Source organism: Artibeus jamaicensis, unplaced genomic scaffold (assembly GCF_021234435.1).
Source record: "Artibeus jamaicensis isolate MK-2021 breed Jamaican fruit bat unplaced genomic scaffold, CSHL_Jam_final contig_452, whole genome shotgun sequence".
In the NCBI taxonomy this organism is placed as follows: domain Eukaryota; kingdom Metazoa; phylum Chordata; class Mammalia; order Chiroptera; family Phyllostomidae; genus Artibeus; species Artibeus jamaicensis.
The window spans coordinates 2,503,134-2,528,167 of record NW_026521837.1 but is presented as its reverse complement, the minus strand read 5'-3'; the positions used below and the strand labels follow the sequence as shown (position 1 = coordinate 2,528,167).

The 25,034-nt window shown below is 35.1% G+C and overlaps 1 protein-coding gene across 9 annotated transcripts in view; it reads left to right on the top strand.

Annotated features, from left to right (window-relative positions):
• Positions 1-25,034, top strand: part of WDFY3 (WD repeat and FYVE domain containing 3) — a 280,919-nt gene that overhangs the window by 106,639 nt on the left and 149,246 nt on the right. For 7 of the 9 annotated variants that reach the window (XM_053666391.1, XM_053666397.1, XM_053666394.1 and 4 more), the window contains 4 exons: positions 8,482-8,605; positions 15,924-15,977; positions 21,044-21,153; positions 24,654-24,815. In XM_053666391.1, the coding sequence (XP_053522366.1) occupies positions 8,482-8,605; positions 15,924-15,977; positions 21,044-21,153; positions 24,654-24,815 (450 nt within the window). The remainder of the gene's footprint in view (positions 1-8,481; positions 8,606-15,923; positions 15,978-21,043; positions 21,154-24,653; positions 24,816-25,034) is intronic. The other 2 variants (XM_053666398.1, XM_053666395.1) reach the window with 1 other exon arrangement.

Below are 25,034 nucleotides of genomic sequence, written 5' to 3'. Positions count from 1 at the left end.
TTTCTCTCTCTCCCATCTCTGACTCATCATCTCCCTTCCAGTGTCAGTTGGTCTCTATGTTGTTTATTCTCTAGGTGTTAGTGTTCCTGCCTGAAATTTTCTAGGCTCTTTTTTCTCTATTTAAAAATTTTACTGAGGCTTCATGATGACTCTACTTAATCTGAAAAGTTGTACCCTTCAACCCTAGGAAAATATTTTGAAATACTTCTTTGTTAACCTCCTCATTGTTTTATGTTTCCTTTTCTGGAACTCTATCAATCGTGTTAATTCTTCTAGATTAACCTTATGTTATGTTTTTATTTTCCTTGAATTCTTCCTTTTATTCTTCTAAAACTGTGTAGTATCTCTTCTCATCCCTCTGAAAATTAAATTGAAGTTTTTAAAAATTTTCTTAAAGTTCTTACATCGTTATTTTTCAAAGTTCCTTCTTTTTCTTTTTTGGTATGTTATTTTCTTTCATGCCAGATTAACCTTCAGCTGTGTGGTGATAATCGTCCATACATAGTCTAATCTTATAAAGCTGAAGGGTAATGAGGAAGATAAACATGTAATTGTACTGGAGAATTAAGCACAACAACAGATAATATGAGGACAACAAAGAAATGTAGCATCAGATACAGGGGAGGATATGGCAGCCTTGCAAAGAGAGTTGTCTAAAAGTGTGGGGGTCAAGGAAGGGAAGCTTCCCTCAAGAATGTGATAGAATTCATCAGCTTTAAAAGATAAGCATTAGCCACATTGGAATTAATGACTAAATTAACCAAGAAGGCAATTATGGAAGAAGTTAAAGCATGAGTCAAGGTAAAAGGCAACAAACATTTTAATATGTGCTGGTGTTTATACCAAGGAGTTGATTTTATGTTAAGGAGGGGCAAAAAATAGGACTGTCAAGATGCATAGGAAGCATACTTTTACTCGTCCTTTTCCTGGAGGCATGCGGAGCCGGTGAAGTATTGTAAGCAGTAGAATAAGGGAGAGTAGGAGGGACCAAGACGAGGCTTTCGCTGTGGTTTCTAATTTGGGAAACTGGGTAGATATTTCCTAGTAGCTGAGAAAGAAAGTTTTAGGGGATAGATTCAGTATGGGGCATGGAGTCGAGATGATTTGTGTGAGCTTCCCTGACAGAAGTGTTCAATAGAAGGTTAGAAAGGAGTTGGCTGAGCACATATTATTGGGACTCATTGGCAAAGATGTGGTATTGAAACCTGGGAGGGGGACAAAAGATTCTTCATGGTTCATACTGCTAAGTGAGAAGGGCAGCAAGCTAAGGATGAACCAGAGAAAATATGAATGTTAAATGAAAGAAGGGGAACCCATAAAGAATACAGAACAGGAGCTGGTCCCGGCAGTACGAAAAGGATCAGGAGAGAGTGGTTATAGAGCTTGAGATAAAACTTGCGAGGAGGAGAACAGTTAACACTGTCTTGTATAATGAGGACTGAAGAATGTTCTTGAGATTTGCCAGTATGGAAGTTACTAGAATAGTGGAGCCAGAAGGCAGTGAGTTGGAGATAAAAAGAGACAGTAAGTATATACTTGGCTCACAGAAATTTGAAGGAAAGGAGAACAAAAGAGATTGGAGGAGGTGAATTTGGCAATAAAAGGGTGTTTGTATGTTTCTAGTGTTTGCTTTGTTTTTAAAGGTGGGAAAGATGCAATCATCAAGTTCATAAAGAGAAGGAAAGAAACTAGCAGAGGGGAAAATTTGGAAATTTTCAAGAGAGATTGAAATTGATTGAGGGAAGAGAACATGGAGTCAAATTTCAGATGGGTGGTTGAGCCTCCAGTGGAAAAAGAAACCTACTTCATTCTGGAGAAAGGATACAGGCTGGGGCAAAAGTAGGTTTATAGTTTTTTGAATGGAAAAAGATGTGCAGGTTATGATTATTACAATAGTTTTATTAACTCTGAGTACTCACAACTGTAAACCTACTTTTGCCCCACTCTATTTTGTTGGGTGTGAACATGGGGTTGTAGTTAAGATGGTGGGAAGTTGAATGAGATCTTGCTTAATAACCTCAGTTTCCTATAGTAGCCAACTTGAGATGTGGTCTGTTAAGAGTCTTGAGGAAGTAGGTTGACTAAGGGATTTAAAGAAATTATGATGGTTTGGAATATTAATGAAAGGGAATGAGAAAGATAGTTGAAAAGGAATGATAAAAGAGTATTGAGGGTCCAGTGGAAGTTGGCGATAATAAATTTGTAACACATCTTACCCAATCCCGTGTGTGATTTTTCTCATACCAGGGACTCAGCACCCTGTGTGTAAAAGTCAGAGAGGATAGATAGATACATTAAAGAGTGGAGAAGGCAGACATTATTTATTGGGACTGAGGTTTTGCTGGGCTGGTAAGGCAGAAGGGCAGAAGCAGAAGGAAGAAGAATGGTAAAAGAAAGACTAGTTCAAATGTCACCTGTGGGATTAGGTAGAGTAGAGTACAAATAGAGAATGGAAACATTTAGAGGGTGTTCATTTTTTTAGTCTATAAAATAAGAGACTAAGAATGATAGTGGAAGGAGATAGAGAATAGGAACATGAGGAAAGGTTGGGGGAAGATTTAAAATAGCACTTTTGGAAATGGGAGAGAACTGATTGTGAACAAAAACATTTTTTCAAGCCCTGTTGAGGTAACCAGTCATTAATTTTTGTTGGAATTAGTTCTAAGAAGTTTTTTTTGTTTCATTTTCTTTATGGACTGTTGGCTATTTCGAGATAATCTCCTTTTCTCAGACTTACAAACATTTGCAAAGGTGATGTTTAGAATGGTTGGCACAATTGTCGTTTTTTCTATTAACATAAATTAATAAGTAATATCCGAGATACATGTCCCATCTATTTCATCAGTTAGGTTTCTACAGTCAATTCAAGTGAGTATTAGGATAGAATAATTGTACAGATATGTTTTTTTAAAGAGTAGATTTGAGATGCTTTAGTGATTATCCTCTCTTACACCATTTGACTTAGTTTTCTTGTGTTCTATGTTGTTATAAGTCTCATTAACTATTAAATTCTTTGAAGTCAAAAGTTTTTAATTGGTTGTGAAAAACACATATATATACATAGCCTTTCACCTCTAATATAATGAGCGAAATACCATAAAGATTCAGTCATCTCTTAACTAATGAAAAGATAGGAAGTTATTTTTGTACCATTGTGACCAATTAAAAAGATATATATTATATTTACTTGGTTATCATTAACCTAAAAATGTCTTTATATAAGCCATCACATTCACTGAATTTTTGAAATATATAGCCATATTTAAATATTTAATATTTAACCATTTATACATGAACATTCTCTACTAGTAAGAAATAGCTTTGATAAATGAGTAGCTCATTATGGCACTAGAGTTCTTAACTATGATTGCTAAAAAGGAATTGCACTGTTCACTTTTGAGACTTTGCTTGTTTCATGCCAAATAGTAAATAAGCCATATTACTATTACCGTTAGACTTAGGCATCTCTCTCCAGAATTATTTTTAAAGTGTGGTCAGTAGTGTTTTTTCAGTGTGTGGTTTTTGCTTTTAAGAGGCACAGGTTGAGAAATGACATGTTTTGAGCCTTTTTTCTGGGCCAGGTCTCATGCTGGGTTCTTCAACTCCCTCCTGTGCTCTTCCTCACAGTCCTGCAAGGAGACTGCTGCTGTCCTGCCTCTCAGACTGAAAGGTTATGGTGAAGACTGAGAATAGCTGAGTAGTACTTACCCAGAATTCTTAAAAATAATTAACCTTTAATCCCAAGAACAGAAGCTGACAAAGAAAATACCTGATTTAAATTTATTAAAAAAGAATAGCATTTTAGTCATCTAAATATTAACTGCTGTTGTTAATTTACCTTGGTAGATAGTATCATACTTTATTGTATATTTTAAAATGTACTCTTTGCTAATTATATTTTCTTTAGAAACCCCCCTAGCTTTTTAAATTTTAATTTATATTTGAGAAGTACCTACGTTGAAAACTGTCTTCTTGTCTCTTACAAATGACCTTTACTTTTTAAGTTGTTGGCTTTAGAAGAAGGAGATTCAAATTTAGAACCAAATGAGAGACAAGATAGGAGTCAGAAGGTGAACTATTACCATATATACAGCTTTAATGCTTATTACATTGTGCCAGTACAGTTGATATTGCAGAATAGGTCTGTGCAACAAAGGACTAAATTTACCCTTGAAATAGAAAGAGACAGTTGCAGGCTGCACCCAGAGCAGGTGAGAGTGTGTGTTCTCTTGAGGCAGGCATAGCTCAAAAGAGGAAAGAGAGAAGCAAGTAAGGGAAGGAGTCTTCTTTCTTTTCCCCTACTTCAGTGGTCCTTCTGAGAAATAAGAAGAGTATAAGATAAATGTTTCTCTAATTATTTATATTAATTGACAAGAAATCTTGGTTCATTTACAAGATAAAAATAACAATTACATTTTGATCGTTAATTTTTAAAGTGTTTTATATTACAATTATTTAATTACTAATGGCGGTCATACTGTGTAACTTATTTTAGAAATGACATATACTGTATTTAGGAAACAAAAGACACCATTTTAGAAAACTTAAAAAATTCCAACCTTTTTTGTTAGTCATATTTAATCGGCTTTTATTGAATGGCTTCATTGTGCAGCAAATACATATTGAGCTTCTACTTTATGCACACCATATTGGATGTCACCATTAATTTGTCCTCTCTGGGTACAACACAAATGTGTACTAGAGGCACCAGGAAATGTTCTGAAATTTATTCAGATGCACATTAACAATGACCCTTCTAAAAACAAATCAAACCATGTTGTTCTCTTAAGGAGAACATTGCAGAGTTACAGTGATAGGGTTCAGGTGAAGTTTAATTGAGGCGATATAGTACTGGGTGATTAAGAGCAGCACTTTGGATCAGACAGGCCTAGTTTAAAATTCTGGCTCCAGCACTTCCAGGTTTATGTTGTTTAACTCCTAATGCTTGCTTTTTTTAAATGTGTGAAATGAGGATACTGCATAAGATTTTATGAGGTTTAAATGACATCACATGTCAAGTATTTGAATACTGCTAGGCACATGGCAAAGGATCATTATATGGTCATTATTTTTATTGAATTTGCTAGAAGGCATGTTTGTTCCTCAGTACTGTTTTTATTTCCATCTGAGTTATGAATGTCACATATCTCTTGTGGAATTATCTCTTCTGAGTTGAATATATTACCTACCCGTCTCTTGTTCAGTTCTCTCCCTTGACAGATAAAGAAACTAAAAAGAACAAAAATTTGACCCATAGTCCCTGAGGGGAGGAGAATCCAGGCCTCCTGACTCCCAGCTTCATGTTCCATCCTCTGCAGCACACACTTAACTACATGGTGGAAGCATTGTGTGTTTTTAAGAAATATCAGTTTGCGAAAGGTGGTAAATACACACCTAATATTCTTAGATTTAAATGCTGGTCTCAATCACAAAAAGATCACTTTCCTTCGCTGCCTTATATATTTAGTATTATCTGAAATGTCAGGTTTGTGTTTTAGTCCTTGCACCTCTCCAGCCTTATCTTTTACCATTTTCCTTCTCATTTAAAACATCCAGCCTCACCAGCCTTTTGATCCCTCAACTGCCCTAAAAAGTTCATGTCCACTTTGAGGTCTTAGCACGATTCTTCTCACTGCCCAGAGCCCAAACATTATGATTCCAAACATTGCCTGACATATTTAGGAAATCAGTAAATGTTTAAGACTAAATAAATGACAGAATGAATCAATCATTAGTATTGTTAGATCACTAGACTAAAAATTGTTTATGTCATTTCAGATTAGCAAATAGGACATTGTCTTTCTTCCATAATATTGATTTTGAGTTGGTCAATTCAAGTAAGACTTACCTTTTGAAAGAAAATTTGTATGAAAATAAAGCAGTAAATGTTAGGATTTGTGTGAAAAGTTACGTGCATTTTTAACAGCATCATTATTCACCCAGCATGAAGACTGCTTGAATAACCATGTCCTTATATCTTCTAAGACATGACCTATTGATTTATGAGGTTGTCTTAATAATGCTTAGAAATAAAATAACTCTTAATTCTTAGGAGCAAAATATACATTAATATATTCTTGGTAATAGAAATGTTTACCTACTATATGTCTAAATCAGTTTGATGAAAGGCCTAATAATTTTCTGAGCAAATTGTTTTATAAATGCCTTCATTAAACAGTTCCACACTCATCTGTGAGTGGAGGTAAAATGGCAGTTCATGCATGTGTCATTGTTCGGTCTCTCCATTTCTAAAATTTATCGACAGTTTGTTAAGGACTGTGCATCTTCCGTAACAGGCAACACACAGGTTAACTGTAAAAATAAAACATTATCAAAATTTTAGAAGAAAAACAGTTTATTGAGATCTTGAATAGTACTGCTTATTGCTCTGGCTGCTATGGCTCAATTAGTTGGAGTGTTGTCTCGTGCTCTGAAAGGTGGAGGGTTCACTTCCTGGTCAGGGTGCCTACACCTAGGTTGCAGGTTTGGTGCCTCTTTGGGGCACCTGTGGGAGGCAGCTAATCAGTGTCTCTCTCTTCCTCCTTTCCTCCCTTCCTTTCTCCCTTTTTCTGCCTCTTCCTCTTTCTCCCCCCATCTTCTTCTCTCTCTAAAATTAATAGATGTGTCCTAAGACAAGGATTATAAGAACAGAACTGTTTATTTTTTTTGAAATCCTTTATAATTACTGCTGTGTTACATTAATGAACAGACTTACATACCTGGACAGAAGTATATCCTGTAGAATTGAATTGTTGTGGGTTTTTTTTACTTTTTTTAGTTCTTTCAGTTCAATTCAAGGGAGGTTATAAGAAACACAGTATCGTAAGAATGTAAGAAACATTTCTATTATAAGATACTACAGAAACACAGTATCGTAAGAATGTAAGAAACATTTCTGTTATAAGATACTACATTTTAATTTATGTCCTTTTATTAGGCTCCTTGGAAGAAAAGTTGTGTAGTATAAAGAATAGAGGTACTTCCTTAAATACGTATTTTTCTTTCCTAAGGAAATTGTGAGCCATATAATTGACTAGGTTTTCTCTTTGTATTTGTAAGCCAAATTCATGACTGAAACATGACAAATACAGAAATTTTTTAGTTTAAGATTTTATTTAATGTTTTTTTTCTAGTGCATTCTCTAATGTTGGTCTTCTATTTGCTTTTTTCCTTTTCTTACTTTTAGTTTATATTCTCATATTATAGTTCATGTCCTTCAGTGCTACCTGAACAAATAAATGAACAACCACATTTAGGGAACATCATCTGAAAGTCGGGTGCTAGCTTGGTAGGGAATACAAAAATGAGTGGGAGAGCTTTCTCCCCTTGTAGTCACATATGAACATACAGAACTTGGTGTCATTTGTATTGTAATAGAAAGGTATCATAATACTTTTAGAAGACACAGAATTTCCTTTTAATTATAAAGAACATTATTGAAACTATTTCAGAATACATCCACTTACATAGCCATTATGATACCATTTCTTTTCTTGTGACAGTCCATCTAGTTTTCTTTTCTATAATTTATTGATTGATTTGTGAGAGAGAGGAAGGAAGGGAGACAGAGACAGACATTGATTTGTTCTTCCATTTATTTATGCATTTATTAGTTGATTCTTGTATTTGTCCTGACCAGGGATCAAACCTGCAACCTCGGAGTATCAGGATGATGCTCTAACCAACTGAGCTACCTAGCAGGGCCCAGGTTTTATTTTCTTACTCTCTCGCTGAGTCTATATTGGTTTGTCTTTAAGAATTATTTACTCTAAAGTTTATTTGTCTTAGATTTCTGGGGAAAGAAAGTTTATTTCATGACCCAAATACCACTCATGGAGTTGAGAAACAAAAAGTAGTTCAGAGCAGAAAGGTTTTTTTCCTTTGAATGAGGAAAACAAGAAATAGTCCATCAAAAAGGTGTGACTCACTGCAAGCTGGGAAGATCTGGACATATTCAGATGAGGAAGATTCCGACCCTCTCGTTCTCTTCATTCTAGTCTTTTCCCTGCCAGTCTTGTTTTGGGAATTAATAGCTGTTAGATTTAGAAATTCCGAGATATAAGATGAGAATAGTAAATTCTGTGTTCAGCCTAGAACTTAGTGATAGTAGCTAAGTCTCTGCTTTTTACTATGTAATGTTATCTGTGTACCATCAAATAATCTTAATTTCCTAATTTAGATGTTTTCATAGAAACATTATATTTTCTAAATCTTCTAAAGTAGATTGACTCAAATTCTAAAGGTAACTAGTCTTTGGCTTTTAGATTATATTTATTTAATCGTTCAACAAATTAATATGTATTAGGAAACATGGGTTGATGTGATTTATTGAGAGTTGTATTTTTAAATGTATATTCAGATCCAAAGAAACTGTGTAAGCATGTGTTTTATAACTTGATTTTTTAAGTCATACCACACTTCAAGATGCACAGAATAAAAGAAAAAAGTTAACAATGCTTTATTAAATTTTTTTTCTCACAGGTTTTTGGAAATGCTCCACCAAACACAATGACAGAAAAATTTTCTGATCTTCTACAGTTCACAACACAAGTTTCACGACTGATGGTAACAGAAATTCGAAGGAGAGCATCAAATAAATCTACAGGTATTATTACAGAAACCAGCAAAAACTGATTTATTTGAATGATCAGTTTGGTAAAAGTGTTGTTTAAATTAAATAGAAAGTTGACCTGATTCTAGAATTACTTGTCTCATTCACATTCTTAAAAAGTCACATTCTTCTCTTGGTTTCAATATCTTATAATATCAGCATCTTTTAAGTAGATTAATTGTATCAAGACTACTTTCTTTCCTTGGACCGCTACTGCCCTCTCCCCAACCCTTTCAACAATATTCTGTTTTCTTCTGAACAAAATCCAAATTCCTAGCATGACATTTAAGGCTAACCCAGAAACTGGCCATATGTGTTATTTTCTAGCCTGCACTTTTAATTTGTTTCCTTTTCTATATTTCAACCAAACCAAGTTGTTTGTAGTCCCAAACTCATCTACACTCTTATTTCTATTCTTTTCTTATGATGTTTTACCCAGTAAGGAGAATCTTTCCCATCTCAGCATGTCTGAATCTTCCCAGCTTGGATTAAGTCACACCTTTTTGATGGGCTGTTTCTTGTTTTCCTTATTCAAAGAAAAAGCAACTTTCTCTTTTGAACTACTTTTTGTTTCTCAACTCTGTGAGTGGTATTTGGGTGTGTGTCTTTATTTTCCTGTTGAACCATAAACTGTTTAGGGGTGTTTATATGACCTACAGTCTTGATCACAGTGCTTCACATACACTAGGTTTTTTATGAATGCTGCCTGAATACTTTTCTTCTTTATTATTAGTTCATTTTAAACTTATAAAGTATCTTTCTTTTTACTCAAGATTAAAATAAGCTTTCTTGATTTTAATTACCATTAGTCATTTTCTAAATTAGCGATATGTTTGAGGGATTTTATCCTACTTTTTTTTTATTTTGTTATTTTTGGGTTTTTTGCTGGTCTTTTGAGTGATAGCTTTCTTGTTGAAGCATTAGGCCAAGAAATTGATTATTTAACGTTCTGTTTTTAATGTCTCTTTGGGAAAACCGCTTACCTTTTCAACCCATCAAATTATTATTTTTCAGTAGTAATGGTAATGCCTTCGTTATAAAATCTTTTAATTTGTTTTTATTTTTATTAAAATTAATATAGGCACATAGTTTTGAGGGCCAAATAGTTAAAAGGGTTTATTTAAAATAGCATGTCTCTTTTATCATCTTGGTTCATCTCCATTTTTCACACCTGACAGGCAGTAGCTTTTGAACACTTACCTTTTTTTGATATTTATTTCTGTTCTCTATATAACATTTATAGTGTGTATTCTTGATTCACACTTTAACCCTGTCTTCTGACTTTTCACAAGAGAATGAGACTTACTCTCTTTAGCTCACTCCCATGGCCCTGCAGACACTTCCTGTGCCCCTGCAGCCTGGCTGTGCCACAGCTCTGCCTAGGTCAGGATTCCTGGCTGGGAGTGTGTATGAAAACACTGTTCTAAGATGAGCCATACGGTATGCTACGATTACTTTTCTTTCCTTGAAAACTTCTCCCTTGCTTCCATCAGACTTAACAATTGGTTATTTTTTTTACTTTTCTACATTTTTATTACACATTCATCTCTTATTCCCCTGTTTTTTCTGAATCTCTCCTCAATAGGATTGAAGACCTCAGACATTCTGTCAGTTCATCTGTTTGCACACAGCTCTTCCAGAAACTCCTGGCTGTTTTGGTCTATAGTAGGTGCTGTCTAGGCCAGCTGCACAGCTGTCATTTTATATCCCCACTCACGTCATCCTGGGATGCCATATCACTTCTTTGAGATAGAGCCTCTCTTTCCTGAATCTCATGTCATCTTCTTTCTCAAATTAAGTGGTAAAGCATGTTTTCCAGAAGCTTCCTGAGAAAGGATGGCAGGGGAATTATCATTTTTGGTTTGGAATTTTTTTTGTTTGTTTACAGAAATCCCATGAGTGAAAATTTGACTATTGCTGAATAAGCTGAGTTCCTTCATCTTCCCTAAGGAAGGTGATGCCATTTGGCTAACAGCCTTCAGATACCAGAGCTTGGCACAGAGCCCATCGTGTTGTATAGTGTGGCTTTCCTGCAGAAAGTGGAAACTAGAAGGCACAAGTCTACCACCCTCACTGTTTCACAAAAAGTGTGCTTGGGAGGTCTCTCCAAAAACAGAGTACAAACATGAATGCAGTTTTATCAGTGAGAAAACACACAAACTGCTTGTCATCTAGACTCCTTGAGTACTTGCTGGATGTTTATAGGAGTCGTTTCAGAATGCTAGCCGTTTAGCCCCAGGAGACTTTGGGACTAGGGGAAGTTACAGGCCCTCCTACCAGGGAGTGGAAGCTACCAGTGTCATGGGAAGTTGAGCTCGGATGCAGCACCTCTGGGAACATGGTGAGTGAAGGGGGAGGTGGGGATCTTATCTAGGTCTTTCTCCAGGCAGCCCAGGGTGAATGCTCAGGGTCATATTGGAAAATCTTGCAGCTTACGTTATATTCTCCTTTCAGCAGGTATCAGACTCTCGGTTGGAAATCATTTTTTCTCAGAACTTAAAAATCATTTCTCAGCATATTCGAGATGCCTATACTACTGTTGAGAAATGAAGCTTCCTAGATACTTGATTCTTTTTCTGTGTCCTATTTTTTTTTCTATAAAAGCACTCAGGATCCATTTTTTGGCCATTTGGCACTAAAATTTTACAGTAGCCTGCGTTGGAGTAGACCTGTATTTGTCCATTATGCTGAGTACTTCTTAATCTAGGAATTCATATCCTTTAATTTGGGGGAAGTTTCATGCATGAATTGTTTAAATAATAATATTCTCCCATCTGTTTTCTCTTTCTAGTCAGAGGTACCTCTAAGACACTCTCATTTTCTTTGTTGCTTATTTTCTATCTTTGTTTTTTGACTCTGCTTGCTAAGAGAGCTCTTCAGTTTTTACCATCCATTCCTTCTATGAATTTTTGAAATTTGTGACATTATACTTTTAATTTCTAAGACTTTTTTCTTCCTTATTGGTGTTTTGGTTTTGTATGGATTCTCTTCTCTTAGCTGAGTTTTTGATTTTTGTTTTTTGTTTTCGTATTTTCATGTCCCTGTGTAGTCTGTTTAAGGTTATCCTTTTTTGTTCATTTGTTTCTGTCTCTTGTCTCTTATGTTGGAGAATGTCCTCACATATCTCATTCTTGGCCATCTGTTCCTGTATAAAAATGGATGGAAAGATGCTGGGTAGCTTTGTAATTGTGGGTAGAACTTGCAGCTCTGGGCTTCAGTCCAGGGTGATCCTGCTGGGTCATTTTGTTGACCATCTTTCCCTGACTAGACAGAGTCCCCAGAGAAGAATATCTAGTCTTTACCTAGACCTATCATATATATATATATGATAAAGAATCATATACATATATATGATTCTTTACCTAGAATCATATATATATGATTCTGAATGTTTTAGAAGCCAAGTAGAGGAAAGGTCTGAGGACCCTGAGCATTCAGTACATGAGTTTCTGCTTTACCTTCCTGAGCCCACAGCTGTGCCTTATGTGCTGTCATCATCCCTCCTCCACCCCAGTCCAAACACTCTCTTACTCTTTGCATTAAATAAACCTTCAGTCTAGTGCTTTTTTTGTAGTGAGTATCTGGGGTCTAGTTGCTTTTTAAAAAGAAAAAAAACTTGTTTACTCATTCTACAGAATGACATTCATTTATTTATTTATTTATTTATTACATTTATTGGAGTGACATTGGTGGGGAGGGTCATATAATTTTCAAGTGTAAATTTCTAAGATACATGATCTATATGTTGCACTGTGTGCCCGGCTGCTCGTAAAAGTCCTTTCACCAATCCTCTGTGTACCGTTTTCCATCACCTCTGCTTCCAAAGAAAGGTAGCCAGTGCCACCAATTCCTGAGCTGCTTGGTAGCTCTATTAGACTTTAGTTGTTTTTCCTGCAGGTACTTTAAGATTCTAGAATTTACTAAGTTAATTACCACTAACTTCTGTACTGTTAGTATTCAAAATTGTTTTTAATCTTTACTATTCTCTATGTCCTTACAGGTTTATGCTTTTTTAAAAAATCCCTCTGCATTTTTAGTGGGTGTGTTAGCATGCTCCAGCTGACATTAAAATACCATAGACCAGTGGCTTAAACAACAGAAATTTTTTTGCAGTTCTAGAGGCTAAAAGTCTGGATCCCACTGTCATCTTGTTGGGTTTCTGCTGCGATCTTGGATTGCAAACGACATCTTCTGGATGTGGCGTCACCTGTGGGAGAGAGAGTTCTGGTCTCCCTTCTTACAGTGGCACTGATCCCATCATGACCTCATTTATACTTAATTAATTTCCATAGGCTCCATCACCAAATACCATTACATTAAGAGTTAGGGCTTCATCCTATGAATTCTGGGAGGGACACCTTTCAGGTCATAGCTGTGGGGTTTCAGGAGAACACAGAGGTAAATGCTCATCTCTATGTTTTATCTTTCACTGGAGCCTATTATGAAGTCTTTGGAGCAATAGCCATTAAATGTTTTTAGATGGAGGGCAAAAATCCCTTATTCAGAAGCATTAAATTATATGAAGTGATGTATGGATTTTCAAGTGTGACAGTTTTAATTATTTTTGCAGTTCTTAAAGCAAGTCTAATGAAAGTTGTCAAGATACTTTCCTGCCACGTCCTCCCCAGATTGCATTGCATCCTTTTTCCTTTCCTGATTTCAGTTCCTTCTATGGAAATGAGAAGGTGATCTTAAATGGCAGATATGTGTTTTATACTGATTCAGCTATTTTAAATAAGGCAGATTTCTCTGTCACAAGTTGACTCGTGTCATTGCATTTTCTTTCTTGAATGATATTCCTAGATTAGAAAAAAATTCCCAGAACTTTATTTACTTCTCTTTTTACTGTCTTTGTAAGTACCTAACCTGAATGTTTGTAGGAAAACCTTTTTCTTTGTCGGAGATTTGTTTTCCCGAATCCCTTTATAATTTTACATCCATAGGGCAATGTTTGAGAAGTAATGAAAAGTATCCTAAGTGAAGTAGATGTCTCACTGTAATTTATAGTAATAACTATACACATTTTTTAAAACTTCTCATTTTAAAGTAATTATAGGCTCCCAGGAAGTTATAAACATAATCCATAGAGCCCCCTGTGCCCTTTACCCACCCTTCCCATTGATAACATCTTATTTCCCAGCTATTTTTAAATGTGTTTTTTTACATTATGTGCTTCCATGTAATTTTTAGCTTTAAACTTTTGAAAGTTACTAACTTTAGAATCCAGCGAAATTGAATTGAATTTGTATGAATTTTACCTCCATAAGAGGAACCTTTCTTAACCTCCCTATTGCAAATAGATCGTTTCTACTCTAACCCCATACCAGTTAGTATACTTTTATTTAGTCACCTAAAATACTTCCTTTAGAGCTTTGTCATCATCTAAAATATCTTATTTATTTACTTATTTAATTTTATTGTCATGATTACTTCAGTATCATCTGGAACAGAGATTTTTAACCTTTTTCATCTGATGGCACACATAAGCTAGTTACTAAAGTTCTGTAGTATACCAAAAAATATATTTTTTGCAGATCTGACAGAAAAACTATAATTTTGATTTCATTCACACCTGATGGCTATTGCTGTGTTGGCTGTTGTCAGTTTTTTGACAGTCTACAGGAAGAGAAGTCAGTGCTTCTGACTAAATAATCAGGTATTGCATGTTTTAAATTTTTTTGTGGCACACCTGTTGGAAACCATAGACCTAGAAGAGTGCTTGTCACAGATTAGGCACTCAATAAATTTTTACTGACTTTGACATAGGACTTCTCTGCTCCCCACTCATTTTAATGCTTTGAGAATTGGAGCAGTGTTAGAAAGGCCAGCCTTACTGATGTTTAAAAGAGAAAAGCATAATTTTGGAATATCTCCTAAAGCTGCCTTAAATTACCCTGGCTTTGGGAATCCTTGTTCCCTTACTTTTAGTCTTGAACATTGGAAGTTTCTTTTGGTTACAAGTATCTTCATGGAGATTTTTTTTTTAATTTATTGATTTGAGAGACAGAAACATTGATTTGTTATTCCACTTATGTATTTATTGGGTGCTTCTTTTATGTGCCCTGACCAGAGATTGAACCTGCAGCCTTGATGTATTGGGACAGTGGTCTAACCAACTGAGCTACCTGGGCTGGATGTGTCATGGAGATTTCTTTTCCTTTGTGGTGAAAAAAAATTAGGTGTTCAAGATCTAGGTACATCTCACTCTTTCATATCTCCTTCCTTATTTTCTAGTTGTTTGACTGATTTTTATTGTAGTAAAAAACATATAACTTGTATCTGCCCTCTTAACAAATTTTTAAATGTACAGCTAAGTATAAGCACAGTGTTGTACAGTGGATCTCTAGAACTTTTTCATCTTGCATAACTATAACTTCGTACCCATTGATCAGCAACTCCCCATGTGCTCTTCCTCCCAGGCCTTGGGAATCACCATTTTACCCTCCGTTGCCATGAACTTGGCTACTTTTGATTCTTCACATAACCTTTTATTTTACAGGAAGTTATTGATGGTTATTGTTATCATTACTATTCAGATTTTTCTCCCAAGAAAGCAGGTGACATAGCCCTCTGTTATCCCTTTGAAAAATAGCTATATGTGTTGGGCATCAGGGCAAGATTATTTTTCCAGGACTCCTGAATTTGGTGTGGAATACTTGTTATTTTATTTTTTACCTAGTCACTAGTCACATATCGACTCTTTTTATCAGATTACCTCTAACATGAATTATAGATATCTCAGTAGGAACCATGCTTATCTGCAATTCTCTTGTTTAAATCTATTTATCAGAAGTTATTAAAAATGGAAAATTTTAGGAAGTATCAATATACAGCCTGGGTATATAGACTGATTTGTAATTCACAAGGCAACTTCACAGTTCTAGTTCTCTGTCTTTCTTAATTCTCTCTTCACTGTTGCCTCTGTGTGGCTATTGTTAAATATATAGTAACTAAAATAATTTGAGAAAAACATATAATTTTGTGGCTATATTGTTTAAGGGGAATAGCTTAAGATTTTTTTCCCTTCTTTATGTAGTTTTAAGTTCAAACATGCAGTCTGCTTAATTGTAAGGTGACATAATCAGTTTACGTCATTGAAGCACCTGTGAAAAATTATCTTTAGTTGGTGCGTGCAAAGTGCCACTGTTAAACCCAGTGGTGCAAGAAAAAAATGGGCAGCAGCACACTGATGGAGAAGCCAGGTGATGCTCACTACGGTCGGTGTCTCACAGAGTGTTGTTGTGGGATTAGTGTACTGTAGCGAATCCCCATTGGACAGCCCAGCCTTTTTTTTTTTTTTTTTTTTAAACAGAAGAATATTGTGCCCTGCTATCCTCCAGGGATTTCAAAGCCACAACACCTTCAGGTAATTTTATTCTCAAGGTGCGGTTATGCATCATCAAATGAAAAGAAGCATGGAACTTGTGAATTCTAATACTGTGGTTCTGACTAACTTACAGCAGGTTTTTGGGGGGAGTGGAGGTGGATGGGAAGAGTTGTTTAGGGCTTGGTATCTTTCTTAATGAACTAAGCGTAATAATACTATTAACATGTCTTACATTGTCATCCTGAAGCATAAGTTTAAAAATGATTATGCTTTAAATGGACTTTGCAAAGGAAAAAATGTTGTATTGCATTTATTATTAACAAATTTGTTTTCCAAACTGTTCTGAATGCTAATAGAATCACTTAAATTCTCTCATTGTGCACTGGGAAGTTAAAGTTCTTTTAAAATTGTCTACATTCTATTCTTACTCAATCTAATAATGAGTTCTAACTCCATTTCTGCATTTTTGAGTCTAACTATATGTACTAAAATAAAATGCAGTTGTGAAAGCAAAAGCTTGAATCCAATGATTGATTTGCAGCTCAGAATATAGGATAATGTGTTTTTACATTAACTGTTATAACCTTAAGTTAAACCATCATTTAAATTTGTATTTGTTAAATATAAGTGAAATTAAAAGATCCTAATGCAATATTTTTTTGACTAGGAATGTTTTTTTCTCTAAGTTTTAAGAAACTGATTTATGGAAATTTAATTAAAAATTACTTTTTACCTGGCTGGTGTAGCTCAGTGGATTGAGCACAGGCCTGCGAACCAGTCGCAGTTCGATTCCCAGTCAGGACACATGCCAGGGTTGCAGGCCAGTTCCCAGCAGGGGATGCACAAAAGGCAACCATACATTGATGTTTCTCTCCCTCTCTCCTTCCCTTCCCCTCTAAAGATAAATAAATAAAATCTTTAAAAAAATTACTTTTTAGTATACATATATTTTAAAGATACCACTAAATGTTACATACTTTTATAATCAGCTTCTTTATTTAAAATAAAAAGTGGGAGATCCCATTAAAGTATTTTGAATGGCAATATTCTGAAATTAGTAGGTGAAAATAAAATAGTTCTTCTGAATGCTTTTGTTACATTTAGAGGATTTGTCAGTTACAGTTTTAGATCTGTTCCATATCATTCAACCACAGCTACCTATTCCAGATTTCTTTATCTGTATAAGCATATAATTGGAAGCCAGATAATAAAATTTTACATTATTCCTGAAGTAACTTAGGCCTTCTCCACCTTCTCTCTTCTCAAAAAGAGTACTTATTTAGTTGATAGAGTTGTTAAAGGGATACTGTCAATAATTATATTGTCTCGATTTTGTTCAAAGTTTTTTTCACACATATTATTTATTCAGATCAGTAACTGATTGAACTGTCATAATATTTAATAACAACAGTTTTTCTTTGGTTTTTTTTGACAGTACCTTTATTAAAGTTCAGGTCAATGAAAACAATGAAGGGCTTAAGGTAGAGAATCAAGAGGTGAGGCAAGGTGGGGCTGCCGTCAGCTGACTGGAGAGTCAGAGAAAGGGGGACCTTAGAGACAAGATCAGGGGTTAGCCTGGGATGAGCTGCCACTGCCCATTGCTCCCCTGGTTACAAGTCTTGTGGGGACCCTCAGCATTTAGGAGAAGGAAAAGTCACTGGAAATGGAAATTCGAGTAGATGTGCCCCAAGGAGAGCAAGCTTTAATCCATTATTTGTCTTGAGGAATACCTTAATGTTCATTGTCAACCAAAACAGAAGAAAGCACACACTACTGTAAGTGCCGTTTATCAAATAAGTAGAACTTTTTCATGCCAACAGTACATTTTTGATGTTTTTGGCTCTCAAAATAGACATTAGCATTCATTGTTTAATTGGAAACTTATTTAATAGCAGTGAAAATATGTATTTGTCCAATTTTGTTTTAATAATAATATGGGTGGAATTCAGATTCACTCAGAATGGTCTTATCTATAGGTTTCTAGTTTCTCTATCAGGAAAATAACTTTAATTATCTCTTAAAGTAACTTTAGTTCTTCAAAATCTCTTTTTTCTGGTCTGTGATAAGCATAGGTGGTAATGACCGGTTCATTTAGTGATGATTTTTTTTTTTGTGATACAGAATTTCGTTACATTGATATAACTATGAAATTATCACTTGAAGATTCCAGGTAGTTTTTTAGAGATGTCGAGTTACAAAATTAGAAATACACAATTTAAAAACAAAGCTGCCTAATTATGAAGAAGCCTAGGAAATGAGAGCATCACATGTCAGCCTTTAATTGATCATTGTAGCTAACTGGGAAGTAGTCTTCTTTACATGAGCATTTAATTCCTGTCAAGGAAAGAGGGCTCATGTAATGTATCAAATGGCAGAGTCCCTTGTAAGCCTGCAAGAAGAATTTGCAGGTCAGCTTTTACCAGTGGTCTCAAACCATGATTGCTAAAGAAGTTTTTCATAGTGTTATTCTTTTATTTACTTTCCCCCTCTTTCATGAATCCACGATTTAATCAGTCTTAAACGTTGCTTTCTTTTTATTACTCCTCTTTTCAAAATTGTCGGGAATCTCTATTATTCATAATAAATCCAAATCTCTTAATGTTCTTTAGAAGTTGAGCTCAGTGTGTCCTTCTTTAACCAACTTAGGTTGGTTTATTTCCTCTTTAACAGGTACTTAACTGAGTGCGCACGTAGTGCAGTGATGCACTTCATACCGAGGATCATCAGTGAACAGCCAAGGAGACTGCTCCCCTGCCGCTTATTTTCTAGAGAGGGGCTAGGAACCGTAAATCAGTGACCATGTGAATATAATAATGTCAACACTTGAGATACAAAATGTTAGAAATAAGCCAGGCTTCTGTCGACATCTCTCATTTCCAGTGAATTCTTTTTATCACTACATTTTGTCTCTTACAGGTTAGACAGTCTGGACTTGAATGTAAGTTCTGCCACTGACTAGCTATGTTACTCTAGGCACATTATTTTTCTTCTCTATTTCTTAATTTATATGTTATAAGGGGTATAATAATAGAAAGTAACTCATGTTTCTTGTAACAAATATGTTGCATTTACAAGTACTTAACAGTGCTTGTTATATAGTTAAGATTCAGTAAAAATAAGCAATCAAAATTTTTTTCTTATTAAAATGTTCCTTCAAATGAAAGTATATAAAGATAACCTATGCCCCAGCACAGTACTACATGTAAGTCTTGTATTCATTCAATTCTTTAATAAAACACTTTTTTCTCATTTGTCTTAAGTGAAAGAAAAAAATTCCTCTAACACAATCCAATTTTGTTCTACATTCTACATCTCTATGAAGTATGTTAAGTGTACATCAGTGACTTACCAGTTGATTTAGAGTAAATATATAGGACTTATTTTCTGACAACTTTAATTCATCTTGGTTATCAATATGAAAATTGATGAACTCTGCTTATGAAGTTAAGTACACGGTTGAGGTTTACCCATTTTCCCTTATCTCTAAAAACATAATCAACTAAATTTATTTTCAGAGATTCTTGCAACATTACAGTTCTGTGAGTGATTCTCCCTGTTTCTCTGTTCCTGCTGTCAGCTGCTCATGTTACCACTTGTGTGTATCACAAAAGCACCCTTCCAGTTTTTTGCCCCCATCACCATCACTGGTCTCCGCCTTCCCAGTTTGTCATATATATACATCACTAAGTTCATAGTCTTAGAGTAATTATTTCATCATCTTTGCTCAAGGAACTGCATTTTTCCTTTTTACCCAAAGAATCACCTTAGTTACCTTCCTTCATCAATAGGAGTCAATTTTCTACCACTACTTTTGATATTTGAATCTAATTCTCAACATATGATGATCTAGAATGTTAACCCAATGTTATTACCATTCTTTATCTTGATGTATACATCTTACGTTCTTTCCTCTAGCTACCCTTCTGTTTTAATACTGTGTTCTTAGTTTGTCAGTTCTCTTCCCACCCTGCCCCCCACTTCCTAGACAAGCATATATAGGTTTCCCCCCATTTCCAAAAGTAGAGGTTGCCTGTGAAGCCTTTCATAAGCTGAAATGGCGTAACATGAAGAAACAGTCACCTTTAATTTATATGGAAAAAATGATTATTCCCAGACCCAAAAAATAACCTTTCAAATCATACCTAAAATCTAAAATAACACTAACATACAGTAAAAGCAGGAATGATCTGATAAATATACACCATGCTTTGTACCCATCAATCCACTTAAGCAACAGAATTTCCATTTTATTCATTACTGGATGCCACCTAAAAAAGACCACTTTACTCCTAGCAGAACCAATAGTAACTTTGGCACCTTTCAAGAGTCTTTGTCTCCACATGCAAATAATATGAGTATTGGATGCAGGCAAGTTCATCACACACACATAATGTATTTTGTTTCCCATGATCAGAATGCTTAACTACATCCAGTTTTACACTAAGCATAACATCCTTAAGAGCTTACTTAGGCTTTTCTAATATCTTAAGACACATCTTGCTAGCAAGTGCACAGAGTAAATGGAGATAAAGCATAGGTGCTCACAGACACAGTTCAGAGCTGTGGGGCTTGATGCTGAGATGCAGAGAGAAGTTCTCAGGGAAGGAGCTTGGCGGGGCCTCGCTCACTGCTCCAGGAGCACTGCCTTTATAATGGCCCCCTGAAAAACAAATGCTCAACACTGTTTTTACTTTTCACCCTTTTTTGTAAAAGCAAAAATCTTTTCCTGATTTCTTTTGGTTAGCAACAACAGATATTAATGCAGGTCTTTCATAAGAGCCAAGTGGCCTAATATCAACTTTAAAAGTAGAGTATAACTGTACTTTTTTTTTATGACTCTTTTTGACTAGTTTGTGACATACCTTTTCTTAAAATATATAGGTTGGCTTTTACACTTCCCTATTGATATGATGATATATGAGTATTATAAAGACCTGTGTGTGCCATGGGAACATTGCTCTTTTTAACATGTTAGATATAGAGCATGTAGCAGTACTGATTTAAAGAACGTGTTTAGTGAATGATCGTTTCTGCAGATTTTCACAAAGTCTCTCTTTATATGTGATTCCCCACCCCCTACCTAAAGCTTTCCTTTGGTTTTATAGAGGCTGCAAGTCGGGCCATAGTCCAATTCCTAGAAATCAATCAGAGTGAAGAAGCCAGTAGAGGCTGGATGCTTCTGACAACAATTAATTTGTTAGCATCCTCTGGTCAGGTGAGTTCTTTGGTTTCAAGTTTAATAACTCAAACTCTTTTTTTTATCCTCTCAGGAATTTGTAAAATTAAACTTACTGTAACTTCCAAATTAGATTTTATGATAATCATTATACTTTTCTAATTCTTATTACATATTATTTCATGCTGCTGACAATATTCATGTGAGGAGGTCGATGTCTTAACACATTTTACACATGAGGAAATGCCTAATCTAGAATGCCATTTTTTACGCCTTTGTCATATCATAGCACACATAGAGCATGATACCATTTCTACAGCACACTGGGCAAAGGATGGACCATCTGTGGGTGAAGATAAATAGCCCAGAACTCTTGACTTCATCAAGCCCAGCCCAAGAATCCTGTTACTCATGTTAGGGAAGTTCTGCCTTAGAAGAATCATCTAAGGTTCAGCTTAGGGTACTTAGCTAACCAATAAATGAAAAATACATTTAAATATTTCTAATTTTAAGGAAAATAAAATATTGCCATTTTCAGTATAATATATAGTCATTTACCACTTGGTTTATTCTGGAGATTGTTTTTTTTCCTCCTCTAAATCTGCTTTTAACGTCTGTCAGGATATATGTTGCTTTTACTCATTTATGACCTGTTTGGATACCTGATTTTTGACCTGTGATATTTTTGGGATGAGGGAAATTTATTCAACCTCTACAATTCAGAGTTTAATTACATATCAAAATCAATACATTTGAGAATGGCTATTGTCTAAATTACAGTGGCTTTTATACACCTCCCATTATCTCATAATGGACTCTGTGAAGGTGACTGTGACCCTGTCATAACAGAAACAATGCATAGTTCTTAGTAATCATATTCTGAAAGTAGTCACTAGCTCAGAGTAAGTAACAAGTGGGCTTTTTCCCATTTGGAATGCATTGTTTCCCTTTTTTTGTTTGCTGGTGTTTTTTTTTCCTTTTTCAATCAGAAAAGAATCTGAACAACTTGTCCTGATTTACCTGGTATTTTCTGAGTTTTAGCATAGAAACCTCTCATCCGAAGAAACCCCCTCAGTCCTGGGCAAATGGAGATGTTTATTTATCCTAAGTAACTACTAACTTTCGGATAGCCCTAAAGTGGCCCATTATTTCTGTGTAGCTATGACCATATCAGATGACTGTCAGTGCCTCTATCAGTTATAAATGCCTCTATATTACTGTACCAAAATTTGGTTTGGTTTAGAGTAAAATATAAAATTATAATTTTAATTGGCATATTTCTGTTTTACTCATATTTTCTGTAGATACTGTGTTTTTCTTTCTCTATTGTGAGCCAAGACTATATCCTAATCCTAACTGTAATACCTAACATATAGTAGAAAATAATTAAATGTGGTTTAATTAAAACATGCCCAAATGGATAGATTGCCTTCAAAGTATAAGAAAAGAATCAGGAGAGAAACCCCAGTCACTTTTAAAATTACAAGTGTTGCCAGTTACCAGTTTGAATTCCAAGTTGTACTTTCAATCTATCAGTTATAAGATGAGCATTGAAAAATACTACTTTTTTGCTTAATAGTAAGGAAAAGCTACCAATAATCTAATTGCAAAAAGAGAACTTTAAAAAATTTTGTGTTGTGTCTTGAGCAGACATTTTTGTGTGCAATTTTCTGTTGGCAGCTGTGAATACAGAGATGAATAAAACATGGTTGTGAGTTAACATATGTAGATGACAGACGAAGTAGATGAAGATAATACTGTAAAATGCAGTGCTGGGGTATGTGTAGTGCTGTGAAAACAGAAATGTGAGAGTTATAAATGTTGTAGGTGAAGATGGGAGGAAAGATGAGGACTAAATGAAAGTTTCAGACATGAGTAGACATTTAAACTGAACATTAGATGTGTGGAGGCATGGATGTCTAAAGAACAAATGGTAGGAAAAGCAGAGGGTTTTGAATATTAGAGATAGGAAATGATATCGGCTCTGCGGAAGGGGGCCAGAGCTTGCAACAGATTGTTCTTCGGGCTCTCTCTCTTCTCCATCTTGCTACTGCATTAGTGCAATCCCTGTCTCAAAGGGTTTTCCGTATTTGTTTGTTAATTATTAGCCCAGCCTTCCTGCTCTGTGTAGTTAACTTGTGATCTACATTACCACCACTAATTCTCTGAAATCTGGCTCTGTTACTTTTTTATTGGTTTCACTTCACTGATGCCAACAAAATTAAAATTAAGTCAGAATGGGGGACAGGATGCCTACATCACTGTGAACCACTTAACCAACACTAACATAAGGCAGGATGTGTAAGTGATGAGCCTCAATCCGTTTATTTGTAAAATAAGAATCATGCTGTAATAGAATCTGCATCATAGGGATGATTTGAGGAGAAGATCAGATAGTATAAAATGCTTGGCCTTATGACTGTTACAATATATAATAAGCACTTTTTAAAGTGTACACATTACTATTATGGCTTTTCGGGAGTCAGCAATTTTGGATTCAGGTTCCTGAAACACACTGTATCATATGACTTAACCTTCTTTGTACCTTTCCCTCTTATTTTAATTTTTATACTTTTTCATTCCACTCCTGGCATTGTTAATGCTTCCCTTTTATATTAGCCTGTATGTACTACCACTGTTACACTTAAGAGATTAAATTGGTTATTGATGAGCCTGCTTCTGCTGGTAGACTACAGTCTTCTGAAGGACAGGGATGCATGCCCAGCTCGCAACACACTGCCTGGCACACACTAGGTATCAGTAAATGTTGAAAAAGCTAGTAAATGAATCAACAGACAGTGCCAACCTGTTGACCCTCCAGTGTGATTAAACTTTTTATTCCAAATTGCACCATGTATAAAAATTACTATAGCCTGCTTCTTAAAAATACTGACATGTTCACCATGAGAAGGTCAGGAATTTCTTCCTCTAGAAATTCTTGAAAATAATGTAGAGATTTGTGTGTGTGTCTGTGATGGCTGTATTCCTCAAATGCCCTTTTGGCCCCATAGATCTACAATAGAAATAACATTAAAGTGATAGTAAAGCAACAACTAATATATAACTTAGTTTTTAGTATGTCTGTGTATTTGTTATCTTATATAATCCTCATATTAACCCTAAGAAATATGTACCATTATATCTGTTTTATAGGAAAAAAGGATCCAACAAAATTAGTTTGCCAGATTCATGGTTAAGTTCCTTTATTCTAAATCCTAAAGCTTATGTTCTTTGAAACATGTTACCTCTTAATAAATAAATAGCAAAGTTACTAAATACTTTAAAAATAACATAGAGGCACATCTTTAATAAAAGCAAGTTTGTCCAAGTGAGAAATAAGTATTTGTCAGCATGCATTCATTTTTAATTTTTTCAGGCACTTAAAATGTTATTTTGATACATAATTTTCTGGGTTAAAATTAGAGTTTGTGATTTTGCTTCTGGCTTAAAATTGTGAGCTTACTCAGCTGTATCAATTACAGTTATGTCTGTCTTTCTGTTTATCTACCTATTCAGTTATTTATTGATTTGTTTTCCAGAAAACTGTGGACTGCATGACAACGATGTCAGTGCCTTCCACCCTGGTTAAGTGTTTGTATCTGTTTTTTGACCTTCCACATGTGCCTGAGGCAGTGGGAGGTGCACAGAATGAGCTACCTCTAGCAGAACGTCGTGGACTGCTCCAGAAAGTTTTTGTACAGGTATGGATGGTGCTATTCGCCTGGCCATCTGTACCACTCTGTTTAAAGTGAGACAGGTGCACTCCTTAAGTAGATGTCTTCCCTATTCCATTGTCTGTAGTATTTCATGTTGTTTAATATAAATTGTCCTTATCTTATGTAGTTGTCACATTTGTTGAATTTGCACACTCTTTTTGAGGAATATTTGAGTGAGGCATTAAGTTTGTTTCTCTGATAGAT